Raw genomic sequence first — 14,398 nt, forward strand, 5'->3', positions numbered from 1 at the left:
GATGGGGGACTTCATCTGTCCGGATATACGTTGGGAAACTAACACAGCAGGGCACAGATTATCCAATAAGTTCTTGGACTGCATTGGAGACAATTTATTTCAGAAGGTTGAGAAAGCTACTGGGGGGAAGCTGTTCTAGATGTGATTTTAACAAATAGGGAGGAACTGGCTGAAAATTTGAAAATGGAGGACAGCTTGCATGAAAATGATCATGAAATCATAGAATTCATGATTCTAAGGAATGGTAGAAGGAAGAACAGCAAAATGAAGACATTGGATTTCAAGAAGGCAGATTTTAGTAAACTCAAAGAGCCGGTAGGTAAGGTCCCATGGAAAGCAAGAAGGAAGAACAAGTCATGTCAAACCTATCTGATAGCTTTCTTTGATAGGATAACAAGTCTTGTGGATAAGGGAGAAGCGGTGTATGTGGTATACCTAGACTTTAGTAAAATATTTGATACAGACCCGCTTGACTTCCTTACCAATAAACTGATGAAATACAACCTAGATGGAGCTGTTATAATGTGGTGCATACCTGGCTCAATAACTATTCTCAGAGAGTAGTTATTAATGGTACACAGTCATGCTGCAAAGGCATAACAAGTGGGGTTCCTTAGTGGTCTGTTTTGGGACTGGTTCTGTTCAATATCTTCATCAGTGATTTAGGTGATGGCATCGAGAGTATGATTATTAAGTTTTCAGATTATACCCAGGGTTGCAAGTGCTTTGGAGGATAGAGTGATAATCAGGGCTTGCCAAGCCGTGGCGAGACCCGCTCGCCAGCCACGCGGTTCAGCGTGCTGCACATGTGCAGACCGTGCTGTACATGTGCAGAACGCTGCGGTGCCATGCTGGGCGATAATCTACTCGCCCGTGGTGAGTAGATTACCTCAATTGTTGAGCCCTGGTCATAATTCAAAATGATTTAGACAAATTAGAGAAATGGTTTGAGATAAATAGAATTAAGTTTAATAAGCACAAATGCAAAGTACTCCACTTAGGAAGGAACAGTCAGTTTCACACATATAGAATGGGAAGTGATTGTTTAAGGAGTACCGTAGAAAGGGATCTAGAGGTCATAGTGAGCCACAAGCTACATACGAGTCAACAGTGTTGACATTGTTGCAAAAGAAAAGCAAGTGTGATTCTGGGGTGCATTAACAGGAGTGTTGTGAGCAAGACACCAAAAGTCGTTCTTCTGCTTTCCTCAGTACTGATTAGGCCTCAGTTGGAGTATTGTGTCCAGTTCTTGGCACCATATTTTAAGAAAGATGTAGAGAAATTGGAGAAGGTCCAGAGAAGAGCAACAAACATGAGTAAAGGCCTAGAAAACATGAGCTATGAGAGAAGAGTGAAAGAATTGGGCTTGTTTAGTTTGGAAAAGAGAAGACTGAGAGGGCACATGATAGCAGTTTTCAAGTATCTAAAAGGATATTAGAAGGAGGAGGGAGAAAATTGTTCTCCTTGACCTCTGATAATAGGACAAGAAGCAAGGGAGGTTTAGATTGGACATCAGGAAAAACTTCTTCACTGTCATGGTGGTTAAACACTGGAATAAATTGCCCCTAGGGAGGTTGTGGAATCTCCATCACTGGAGATATTTAAGAGCAGTTAGAATAGACATCTGTGTGGGATGATCTAGACAGTGCGTGGTTTCGCCGTGACTTGATAATCTTTTGAGGTCCTTTCCAGTGCTAGTATTCTGCGATTCTATAAGGATAATATATAACACTAAAAAAATATATTAAAGGATCTGGCAAATAATTGCAGTGTTAATTTAGAAGTATTTGCTGGAGCTCATCATGAACTTGAAGAACTGCCTTGGATCCTTGTGGGATCTCTCTAGTTGTGAAGTACTTAGGTTTATCAGATTAAACCCATCTCAGTAGGGTTGTTGGATGGACTTTCTCCAACAAAAAAGAAGAGAATTTCCTGCCTTTTTGTTTGTTATGGTTCTGAAAAAGAAAATTTGTAGGAGTTTAATTGGATGAACTGTTTTGTATTTCATTACATAAGGGCTCGACAAATAATGCAGTCTGCTCGCCCGTGGCGAGTAGATTGCAACCCGGAAGAGCCGGGTTCGGGCGATCTGTGCATACTCAGAATGATCTGAGCATAATCATCAACTATTAAATACCCCATTTTGGAAAATAAGGGAAAAGCTTGCATTCTTTAAGGGAAATCCAAGATCACAACTAAGTGCCCAGTCTACAAAGTAGTTAGGTCTCTGCTATTTTTTTTTATCTGCTTGTGAGTTAGTATTTTACCAACGTAGCTGTTGTTTTGTCAAATTATATTCAGAAACCAATTTTAGTGACCTAAAAACACACCTTATTATAATCACGTCACCTGCACAGAAGTGCAGATATGTTTTAAATGGTCACTTTCAAATTTACTTACTTGGCAAATGTTGGGGTTGAAATTTAGATCTTCAGTTAGCGGGCCGGGAGGGGAGGGGAGGAGAGAACATTTCAGTGAGTTCTATATGCTACGTTTCAGTCATTTTTGTGCTTTAGAACAGTCATATAAAGTGGAACAATGGAAAGCTTCCATAACTCTTCTGAATTGCCTTTCAGTCTTATCAGTTTTAAGTTCATTCTTTTGATCTAATTAAAAATTATTTCCTCGGACAGTGGCAAGAGTAATTGCTGTTTTCTTTTATTAAATATGTCAAATCATTTTGCTGGTTTGTATCCCAACGTGTAGAATACAATCTAGTCTCAACAAAAGGGTGGTATGTTAAATAGTATTAACATTATTTAGGAATACTCTGTATAAATAACATTGAGACCCAATTCCAAAAAAGGAATAATCTTAGTGATTGGCATGGCTTATTGTGTTGTCTCAGGTGTTATGGAGGAGGGGGGTTGGGCCCAGGGGCAAGTGCCCGCAGGGGTTGGCCACACTGTGGGAGGGAGGGTGCTGGCTTGGCCAGGCCGTGCCGTGGGAGGGAGGTTTGGCCCCAGGGCAGGCGCCCGCGGGTGTTGGCCGTGCTGCGGGAGAGGGGTCTTGGCCCCGGGGCAGGCTCCCGTGGGTGTTTGGCCCCGGCGCAGGATGGGGGGCGGGGAGTCGGGCCCAGAGGAGGCACATGCTGGCTTCCCTTGCAGGGGGGTGGAGAATCCTGGGAGGAGGCAGATACAGGGGACTCTGCTGACACTGTCACCCCGCCCACAAGACCCCATTCCCCGAACTCTGTCCCCACTCCCCAAACCCTGTCCCCACTGGTATTCTGTCCCCTGCTGCAAAACCCTGTCCCCACTGGCACTCTGTCCCCTGCTGCAGAACCCTGTCCTCTTGCCCCCCCCCATAGCAACCTGTTCCCTTTCCCTTGCCCCCAGCCGCAGAACTCTGTCCCCACGAAATGTATAATTATAAATGCTTCATTTTAGATTTAAATAGCATGAATAAAAAACAGACCATTTATTTCATAACTATAAACACGTGATTTTAATTTTATGTATCGCATAATTTAAAGATAAACTGTTTATCAGAGTGTGTAAGTAAGGGCTGGGGATAGCAGGTGATAGACAGGAGGAAAATAGAGGGCGGGGCTTCAAGGAAAGGGCGGGGCTTCAAGGAAGGGATGGGGCAGTATATCTTCACCTGCTCTGAGATTTAAAAAGTGATCTTGAGTGTAAAAAGGTTGGAGACCACTGCACCAATATCACAGAGGGGGTTTGATGATATGCATCCTGCAAGCATACTACTTGGGATTGTGATTCAAACAGAGATAGATATTGCCAACATCAAGGATGGCAAAGTTTGAAACGTTTTTTATTATTATAAAGATTTTTGTAAAAAGGAGTTTGTGGTCAGTATACTGAATGGAAAAAGATTCCATGCACGGTAATATTGGATAATAAATGGCACTTCTTATCATGACCCGATTGCCCTGGTTAGTGCTGAGGGCATTGATGCTGTTGGCAATACTTTTGTATTAAGACATTAAACTGAGGTCTTTACCTCTTCTGGACATTGCATATTATCATTAATAGGCTAAGAAAGGAAAGTTTATGTCCTTTGTAATTCATTTTGATTTGTGAAGGCCTGAAAGATTTTAAGAAATAAACAAGAAAAATCCTATTTGTTTTACATTAGGCGTCTGGGTATATTTCCTATCTTGGAAGGAAATTGAACCTGATCACTGAGAGGGAAATTATATTTTTTTAGTATTTTGACTGCTTCAGACTTATTTTTATTACCTGTTTAACTTCCAACATTTTTGGGAAAAGGATTTTAGGGATTCAACTTTAAGGATTCAATACCACATCTCCTCTGTTAGCTGTATTCCACATTCAAGTCTTCCAAAAGAATACTAACAGAATAGACTTGATGATCTTCATATTTTAGAGTTTAAACAAAAAGAAATCCATCTTCCAGCATAAAAAGTTTGTTTTCAAGCTTCCTTTATAGATTATAAAGAAATGCAAAACACCAAGGTTTAATGGGTGCATCAGTACTAGCATTTTGATCAAATTCTAATTTCAGTATTTGCCTGAATTCTCCATGTCATTTCAGTGGATAAATATTAATTTCCTATTCTAAAATATTTCGTAAGTTGTGTACTATCGAACAGTGTTGTCCTTGGAGGCTGCATTTCAGCTGTGGCTGAAATGATTGTGTGTACAGAATTATTTGAATCCAGAGATGCTTTGTAAATATACGGTATTTGTAAATTTCAGGTTTTTTTATTTACTGTCACTTTTCTGCAAAGGGGAGAATCTGCAAAATCTTAACAGGTTCTGTCATGTTCATTTAAAGCTCTCTGAAGGGATTTGCCCTGTCAAACTGATATTTTTAATATCAACTTTAAAGATGCAAAGATAGAAGAAAAATCTCTTACTGTCTCTTTCTTTTTAGAGAGGATCTGACGAACTTCTTTCAGGCAGTGTACTCAATAGCCCGAACTCTAACATGAGCAGCATGGTAGTTACTGGTAAGTGTTTCAAAGGAGAAATCTAACATTTAATCTCAGAATCTTTTTCTTATTTTACCAGGGGAAAATAGTAAAAGTAAAATTGTAAAAGTGGATTCCATCCTATTGTACTAGAATAAATTGTTGACATGCCCCATACTTTAAGAGCATTGCAGTCAAACTCTCAAATATTTGAGAAGAGTGAACTAATTAAATTTAATGGAAATTTACAGATAATAAAACAATTCCTAGGGCTAGGAAACTGAAATGAGACATGAAAGAAATTACTTTTTAAAAATAGAACAAGTTATACAATTCTTTTCAAATTAAGGAGTAAACAGTGACTAACTGGACCTACTATCAGAGCTTGTTATGTGTAGGCATCCACTTGTCTGGGTAACCCTGCTGGATTAGCCTGTTTCTTTCACAGTAGTGGAGTAAATTTATGAATTATTACAATTCTAATAACTTTTCAGCTAGACTGCCACAGCACTAGACTCTGATCCTAGTTCACTGCCTTAGTATGGAGGCAGCTTTAAACTCACAACAGCGCTTCAGTTCAGCATGTTAGTGTTTCTCTTTCATGATTCCCTTAGAAATGCATGGAAACTTTGGGGTTTGGGGAGGAAGAATCATGATTTTGCTCAGAAGATGGAAAATACTATAAAGGAAAGATGGCAAGGCAATTTATTTGGGGTTTCCAGATAAATTGGTGTTTAGTGATTAAAACCTGTTCCCCTTTCTTTTACAATTTTCTTACATTCTGAAATAATTGTGTGTATCAAAAGAGTTTTGGTCATCTGCTGTTTTGGCATACTTGCCTTGTAAGGTCTTTCTGATTCTAGTGGCAAATAGTGTAGTTCATACCTCTAGTCCAGTGTTTCCCAATTTTATTTGGCCACAGAACCCTTTTAAATGCAAAAGAATTTTGCGGAACCCCTAATAACAGTCTAATATGTGGAGCTGAAAAAGTAGACCACAAATAAATAAGGATAATAATAAACAAATGCTAAACAAGGTCATGAGATCATCATTTAGTTTAATTGCACATATTTAAAAACAAAAATTACATTATTTTTTTAAATCATAAAATGTTGTTATAATGGAATTTTCTTGTTGAACCTTTATTTCTTCTTTGAGTGATTGCTCATGTGCATTTCAGTTAATTGTGTGCGCACAGTGTGCCTGTGTCGTCCGAAGTTTTTCCCTTAGCAGTATCCTTAGGGCCAGCGGGGAGCCCCCTGGAGTGGTGCCCGTATATCGGCCCATATATACTCCTGCTGGCTCCTCACCCACTGAGTTCCTTCTTACCAACGTGACGGTTGTTGGAACAACTCTCAACTCGTCTAGCATAGTTACCTTCAGTATTGTTCTTTGTTTCTTCAGTTAGCTTAAGTACCTTCAGTTAAGTTAAAGACTCTTTTATTGTTTTCGTTGCTGTTCCCTGCCGTGGCGCGCTGTGCGCCCGCAGCAGGGCATGCCTGGCTCGCAAGGCTTTAAGTCCTGCAAAAAGTGCCACAAGCCTATGCCCCGTGGTGACCATCATTGCTCGTGTTTAAAGTGCTTGGGGGAGACACACCTCAGGGAAGCCTGCAAAATCTACAAGGCGTTTAAGCTGTGAATGAAACGCGCAAGAGAGTCGCGTCTTAAGATCATCCTTATGGAAGAGGGGAGAGCGATTTTCAGGGCAGCTCTCCAGTAGGCTCTAGACGTGGCAGACGCTGCTGCCCGAGTAATGGCTTCTGGGGTGGTCTTCTGCCACAGTTTACTGGCTACAGGGTTCTGGGGTTCCCCTAGAGCACCAGAACACCATCCAAGTCCTCTCTTTTGAAGGCCCCTCGCTCTTTTCTGAGCAAACTGATCAGAGGCCCCATGGCCTGAAAGACACCTGTGCTACCCTAAAATCATTGGGCATGCATACCCCGGCTACCCAGAGGCGCTCCTTCCCCATTAGGAATGTTCCTAGAGCACCTCCCCAGGGTCCACATACCGACTTCTCCTGCCATAGGAGCAGAAGCAGTACGTCAGGAACAATAGGTGCCACCCTCACCTGACCCCAGGTCACAACCAGGGGCCCCCCAACAAACCCTCCGGTCCACATCAGGGGTTTTGACGGGACCTACGAGGCCAACCTTCCTGTTTCCCCATTTCTCTTCCAGGATCATTTATCCCACTTTACCCAGCCTGGTGGTCTGTCACTTTGGGCTGTTGGGTGCTCGAGATAGTAGAAAGGGGTTATGTAATCCCTTTCCACTCCCCTCGCCCATCCCAATTGCCTAGCCCGTCCCTTTTCAGGGACCCCTCTCACGAGCCTCTGCTCCATGGGGAAGTCCAAGATCTCCTTACGATAGGGGCGGTAGAATGCATTCCCCCTGAGTTTCGGGGGAGGGGGTTCTAGTCCCGTTACTTTCTGGTCCCGAAGGCCCAAGGGGGCTTGCATCCCATCCTGGACCTAAGAGGCCTCAACTCCTTCATCGCCAAAGCAAAATTCAAAATAGTAACGTTGGCATCCGTAATTCCCTCACTAGTCCCCGGAGACTGGTATGCTGCTCTCAACTTAAAAGAAGCTTACTTCCACATTTCCATCGCCCCCCACCACCGCAAATTCCTCAGATTTATTGTGGGCCTGGACCACTACCAGTTCACCTTTCCATTTGGTATTTCCACGGCCCCTCGGGTCTTCACCAAATGTATGGCGGTGGTAGCTGCTGCGCTTAGGAAAAGGGATATCCAGGTGTTCCCCTATCTAGATGACTGGCTCCTGAGGGGGAACTTGGAGTTGCATGTGTGAACCCACATCATCGTAGTGCACGCACTTTTTGACAATCTAGGCCTTTTTGTTAAACTTGGATAAGTCAGCCCTACTGCCCACTCCAATAATAGAGTCCGTGGGAGCCACTCTGGACTCTTCCTCAGCGAAAGCCTACCTATCAAATTCCTGGTTTTTTCACAATAGAGGCGGCAGTCAGGGAACTCCAGAGCTTTCCAGTGACCACCGCCCGGACTTGCATGCACCTCCTGGGTCTCATGGACACCTGCACTTATGTAGTGCAGCACACCAAGCTGTGCATGTGCCCGCTACAGATGTGGCTATCGCAAATCCAGAACCCGGTCGTCCATTCATGGGACAGGGTGGTGACGGTCCCTGCCCCTGTCCTTCTTGCGCTGAACTGGTAGACCAGCCAGGCAGAGGTCTCCGCAGGGGTTCCATTTTCCAGGCTGGTACCGTCCACCCGCCTTGTCATGGATGCGTCAGACACCGGCTGGGGAGCCCACCAAGGAGACCTTCACATGCAAGGTATGTGGTCTGCAGACAAGAACTCCCTGCATATCAACATCAGGGAGTTCCGGGGAGTCCGACTGGCTTGTGCAGTTTTTCTTCTCCACCTAAGGGGCAAGTCTGTCCTCATCCTATCAGACAAAACGACAGTGGTGATGTATATAAACAAACAAGGCATGGCCTGTTCTCCTCGCCTGTGCTTGGAGGCGATTCACCTGTGGGAACTTTGCATTGGGGCGGATATCCACCCAACGGCCTCGTGCCTGCTGGGCTCCCAAAACGTCCTGGCAGACAAACTGAGCAGGTCCTTTGCAGGACACGAATGGTCTTTGAGGTGGGATGTAGCCCAATTTATCTTCTGTGCCTAGGGGTCTCCCCATCTGGACCTCTTTGCCACAGGGCAGAACAGGAAGTACCACCATTTCTGCTTCCTCATGGGAGAGGGCTCACTGGGAGATGCTCTCCTTCTCCTCTGGCTGCAGGGCCTACTATACGCCTTCCCACCATTCCCGCTAATCTACAAGGTTTTACTCATGGTGCGGGCGTTCAGGGCGTCTCTGATTTTAATCGCCCCAGCCTGGCCCAGGCAGCACTGGTTCTCAACCCTCCTCAACCTGCCATGTGAGACCCGTGACCCTCCCGCTGCTCCCGGACCTGATTACTCAGGACTTGGGCAGGCTCTGCCACCCGGACCTGCACTCGCTGCATTTGACAGCGCGGAAGCTCCGTGGCTAACAGCCGAGGAACTTTAGTGATCACAACGGGTCCAAGAAGTCCTACTGGGTAGCAGGAAGCCCTCTACTAGGACCACATACCTGGCTAAGTGGAAACGGTTCGGTATCTGGGCTGCACAGAAGGGAGTACACCTATGGTGAGCTGTGATCCTCCTGATCCTGGATTACCTGTTAGACCTCAGGATCCAGGATCTCTCTTCCTCCTCCATCAAGGTTCACTTGGCGGCCATTTCGGCCTTCCACCTGTGGGGGAGAGGGGAGGAACTCTGTTTGCTAACCCAATGGTCAACAGGTTTCTGAAAGGGTTGGACAGGCTCTATCTACATGTCCACCAGTGGGACCTAAACCTGGTCCTTTCCAAACTTATGGTACCCCCGTTTGAACCTTTAGCGTCGTGTTCCCTTCTGTACCTACCTTATAAGGTGTCACTCACACCTGCTAGGCAGGTATCCGAACTCAGAGCGCTCACCTTGGATCCCCTCTACCCGGTGTTTTTCAAAGACAAGATTAGGCTCCATCCCCACCCTGCTTTTCTGCCCAAGGTGGTGGCTTCTTTCCTCACCTCCAAGGATATTTTCCTGCCAGACTTTTACCCCAAGCCACATGCGTCTGGGAAAGAACAGGCTTTACACACTTTAGATGTGCACACGGCATTAGCTTTTTACGTAGACAGGACAAAACCATTCAGGAAGTCACCGCAACTCTTTGTGGCCATCACCGAATGGGCGAGGGGGTCAACCTGTGTCTTCCTAGTGGATCTTATCCTGGATAACCGCCTGTATCAATGAGTGCTATGCCCTAGTGGGGGTACGGGCTCCACCCCTTAGAGCACACTCCACGAGAGCTGTGGCAGCTTCCACTGCTTTCATTGCATAGGTTCCCATCCTGGACATCTGCAGAGCTGCAACATGGTCCTCTGTCCATACCTTTGCCAATCGCTATGCACTAACACATCAAGCCAGGGGAGACGCTGCCCTGGGCAGGATGGTCCTCCGCTCCTCTGTAGCGTCAACATCCTGCCCTCCTCCATAGGTTCTGCTTTGGAGTCACCTAATTGGAATGCACATGAGCAATCACTCAAAGAAGAAAGAACGGTTACTTACATTGTAACTGTGATTCTTCGAGATGTATTGCTCATGTCCATTCTGAATCCCCTCCCGCTGCCCTTTCTCCAGAGTATTCCGGTAAGAAGGAAAGAGTGGGTGAGGGAGCCAGCAGGGGTATATATGGGCCGATATACCAGAGCCACTCCAGGGGGCTCCCCGCTGGCCCTAAGGGTACTGCTGAGGGAAAAACGTCTGACGATGCATGCACACTGCGCGCACACACCTAATTGGAATGGACATGAGCAACACATCTTGAAGAATCACAGTTATGAGGTAAGTAACCATTCTTTTCACTTTGTGGAACCCCAGGGTTCTGTGGAACACCCTTTGGGAAACACTGCTCTGCTCTAATAAATTAGTGGCTTGGCTGTAATTAAGAGCCCCTAGATCACCACTTTACTTTGGTGAATTCTCCACAGCAGCGGCCCTATCTGACGGGCCACAGCACGTTGCCAGGCTGTGCTCCCAGCTTTTATTTCGTTCTGCCTGTTGGGGTTCCTAGTGAATTCCCATCCTTGGCACTTCTGCATGCAGGAACAGGGTGAGTGGAGGGGCTGGTTGCTGGGTGTATAACAGCTGGGCCCGGGACGACGGTGAGGTTATCCTACTGGGGCAGCCTCACTGCAATCCCAGTTCCAGCTCTGGCGATCACTGCCTGTCCTGGCCAGCAGGGTCAAGTGCCATGTGTAGAGCGGCTTCCCTGACTGTCAGGACCAAGCTCTGGGTGAAGGATGGCTGCTCCTGTGACCCCATTCTCCTCCATCCCTGCTCGGCAGGAGCCTCCCCCTGGCTTCTAGCTGTTCCCAGCCAGCAGGTGTACACATTATTATCGTGAATTATTAAGTGCATAGGAAAATACGAATGTGCAGAATGTGTCAGTACTGTTAGTACTGCCTCTTTAATTCTGGTGCAATTGAGGCAAAAGATTTGGACTGGAGAATACTCTTTAACAGGTATTAGCAACTATTTTTTTTTTAAATGTGTGTGTGCATCAGTTTTTCAAATTCTTGATAGCCATCATGTCCCCCCTCCTTTGATTCACCTGAAATACCATGGGCTAAAATAACCACAATGAATATGCAGATATGCAAATAAATTTACTATTATGCATATGCAAATATTTCTGGGATGGTTTGCTAATGATTTTTGAATGAGTTTGTTGGTCTGTGGTATAAAAAAGGTTGGGAACCACTGGTCCACAGCAATACAGCATTGTGGTCTAGTTGCCAGTAGTATGAGTAGTAATCCAGTAGTAAAAGGTAGCATTTCCTTCTGTGAATTCTAAGGACTCTGGTGTACCTTTAAAAACACTGCAGAAAGCTTAAGTTTCTGAACACCATGTTTCTACCCAGCTCTCCTAGTTTCCTTTTTGTGTGTGTAGAATATCCCTTTTTCATTTCTAGGAATTCTTGGAGACAACAATGATATGTTTGAGTTGCAGCGTGTCCTAACTTGCCATCTTTCCTTTACTGTCTTTTCCAACTTCTGAGCAAAACCATGATTCCTATTCACCAAACCCCAAAGTTTCCATGCATTTGTAAAGGAAACACGCAGGCCATCAGGACTAAATCCATAAAACTCAATTAAAGAAATTATAAATAAAAGAACTGTATTACTGTCAAGTTCGTTGCTATATTACAGGTAATGTCACTTTTCAAGTGAGCCAGTATGAAAACATAAAGTCAAATTAGTTTGAATTGACTTTAAAATGGAAATGCTTCTTCTCAAACTGATCCATCCTCTGAGGTCCTTACAAGGGCCAACAGTTGATTGTGAAAGACTGAGTTTACTGGGATTCTATTTGAGTATATTAAAGTTTTCATTGAAGAATATTATTTAACCATACTATTGCACTTTAAAGCAATTATGGGCAAGGTTTAATGATGTAATTTGGATGTCCAACTTAAAACATCTAGTAGGGCTTAATTTTCAGAGAAATGGGGTTTGGCCCCTTGAGAAAATCAGAGGCTTTACCGGTATCTCAGGGTAGCCATTCAGAGTCACTAATCACTTTTGAAAAACCTTAGCCCATACTTTTATTTTACAATCAAACTAACCACAAATTTAAATGAACTCAGTAATCTCAACCTGAGCTCTTTTATCATTCCGAGATCAGCTGCCACTTCTAAATGTAGTGGCAGAAGTAAATATTGGAAAAAGAAGAAGGAACGTTAAAAGAAATACAAGAATCCCTGAAAGATGCTCTTGAATGCAGTAATATAATTCATGAATTTATGATGGGTACTCTTTTGAAAGTATCCTTGGAGAAAACTTTCAGGAGTTAATCAAAACATAGCCTGTTTCCTCAGTCCGGCTCACTTTTGAGACATAAATCTCTGAAAGAAAATATTGACTCACATCTTGTCTGAGATCTAATGGACAATCCTGGCTGTATCCAGAGCTAGGGAATTTTTTTTTGCAAGTGAGAGGTCATTACAGATTCTTCTTCAACCACTCATAAATGGCCAGTGAAGGTGTAATTAAATCTAAAAGAGAAACCAGGCATTTTTCTTATTCACATTCTTGACAAGGTCTACGTAAGGCAAATGGCTTTGAAATGTCATCTTAAAATGTATTGCAGATCAATAGGTGAATGGTTCTCTAATCTTTCTTCTGGATTCTCTGCCACTGAATTTATGTATATCTAAGGGTATAGACATAAGTTAGAGTTCTGCTACCATACTCAAAACATCATGGCTATGAAGTCCTGATAAAGAGAGGATATAATCTATTATCTAGGGGTGTAAAAGTGTAACTCTTTTAACAGTTAACCAATAAGCATGAGCCTATTGGTTTCCATTACAGTTACACAATGGCTCCCTGGGAACAGGGCTGGCAGTTCCAGCTTCGTTACCAGATCTGCAGGATACATTTATTCTGCAGACTGCACAACAAGGCCTCCCTGGGAGCAGGCCTGTCAATATCTAACCGTTATAGAAAACAATAAGCTGGTTCTTATTGGTTAACTGTTTAAACAGTTACAGTTCAGAGCCCGCAGACTGTGTAGCTGTGTAACCACTAGGATTTTTAGTGGTTGTATGGTTACATTTTAAATAACTTTTTAGATCCCTAACAGAATCCTTGATCACTCCATTTGTAAAGAAAGCATGATTTAGAACTATAGCAACTCATTAACACCCTCGAGAAATGGCTCTGTCTTCCTCTTTAACACTATGTAGTTTTCAAGAATCCTAACTTCTCTTTCTGATTACTCCTAGTCTTCATTTTCTACTATTCCTGGAAAACGTGTATTTATGACCTTGCTACTTCTGTTGTCAGATTATCCAGTATTGTCTAAGTTGATGTCTTTATAGAAGAAGAGTAATAAAAGGACAATTTATATTTCTTGATACCAGGATGTTGCCTATTTGAGAAAATGCGCTTGCAAGCAGTTTACCTTCACGCAGCTCAAAGAACTCTACCTATGACTGGTGCTACCCCAACAGGGATTTATAATGATATTTTTCTTTTTTAAAGCCTTCTCCTTTCTTCCCCTCTCTAGTCCTACATCTTATAAGCACTGAAACACTTAAAAAAATTATAAATGCACAGAAAGAAGCAAAAGATCTGATTTCTTTCACTTAAACTTGTTTTATAGATTTTGGTTGTATAGAATCTGCACCAAATATAATGTTTTTCAAGAGGGGAAAATAGAATACGCACTTTCAGCTAACAAAGCACTCAACATGCATAGTAAAACTCCACTGCGAGAAATTCCTTAATATTAAGTTTTTAATTTGGGATTTTCATAGGAACCTAAGGAAATTAAACCTCTAGCTTACATTAAATTCAGTGGAAGTTGAGCACCAAATTCTCTACTCTCCCTTGAAAATCAGTCATAATTTCTCGTATTCAAAAAGATTGTGAAATACTCAAAGACACCCTTTCTTTCCTTTTAGGTTTTATGTACATCTGCCTTTTCTCCTATTTTCTCATTTGTTTGGATAACTTGCAAAATAAAATGTGATAAAGTATATCTAATTTTTATTGCATTATATTGTTTGCACAAATTATTGTCACCTATGATCATGAAGGCAGAAAAGTGGGAAAACTTTAACATTTGTGACAACCTTGTCAGGTTGAAATGAATAGTTTAGAATCCGAGAACGGAGTCATCAACAAATTGGTGAGCGTTTAACATTCTGCAACCAGAATATATGATAAGATTTGGAGCACTTGGTTTCCAAATTACACAGACCTTCACCAAAACAGACTTCAAATTAAACAATCTTAATTTATATTGCCTTCAAAGTAATTTGTCCTTATCTATTCAGTGATCCAGATCTTTTTATTCCATATTATTTCTAGTTTCAGTACCTTTACACCTATTTCTGCACCCTAGCATTTTCCTTTTCCTCAAAAT

The 14,398-nt window shown here is 43.0% G+C and overlaps 1 protein-coding gene across 5 annotated transcripts in view; it reads left to right on the forward strand.

The window, feature by feature from the left end:
• PTBP2 (polypyrimidine tract binding protein 2) overlaps positions 1-14,398 on the forward strand; it is a 116,390-nt gene that overhangs the window by 33,364 nt on the left and 68,628 nt on the right. For 4 of the 5 annotated variants that reach the window (XM_006114128.2, XM_006114129.2, XM_006114126.2 and 1 more), the window contains exon 3: positions 4,861-4,936. The exons of the other annotated variant lie outside the window; for it this stretch is intronic. In XM_006114128.2, coding sequence (XP_006114190.2) covers positions 4,861-4,936 — 76 coding nt within the window. The remainder of the gene's footprint in view (positions 1-4,860; positions 4,937-14,398) is intronic. 5 annotated transcript variants of the gene reach the window in all.

Source organism: Pelodiscus sinensis, chromosome 9, assembly GCF_049634645.1.
Source record: "Pelodiscus sinensis isolate JC-2024 chromosome 9, ASM4963464v1, whole genome shotgun sequence".
Classification (NCBI taxonomy): Eukaryota; Metazoa; Chordata; order Testudines; family Trionychidae; genus Pelodiscus; species Pelodiscus sinensis.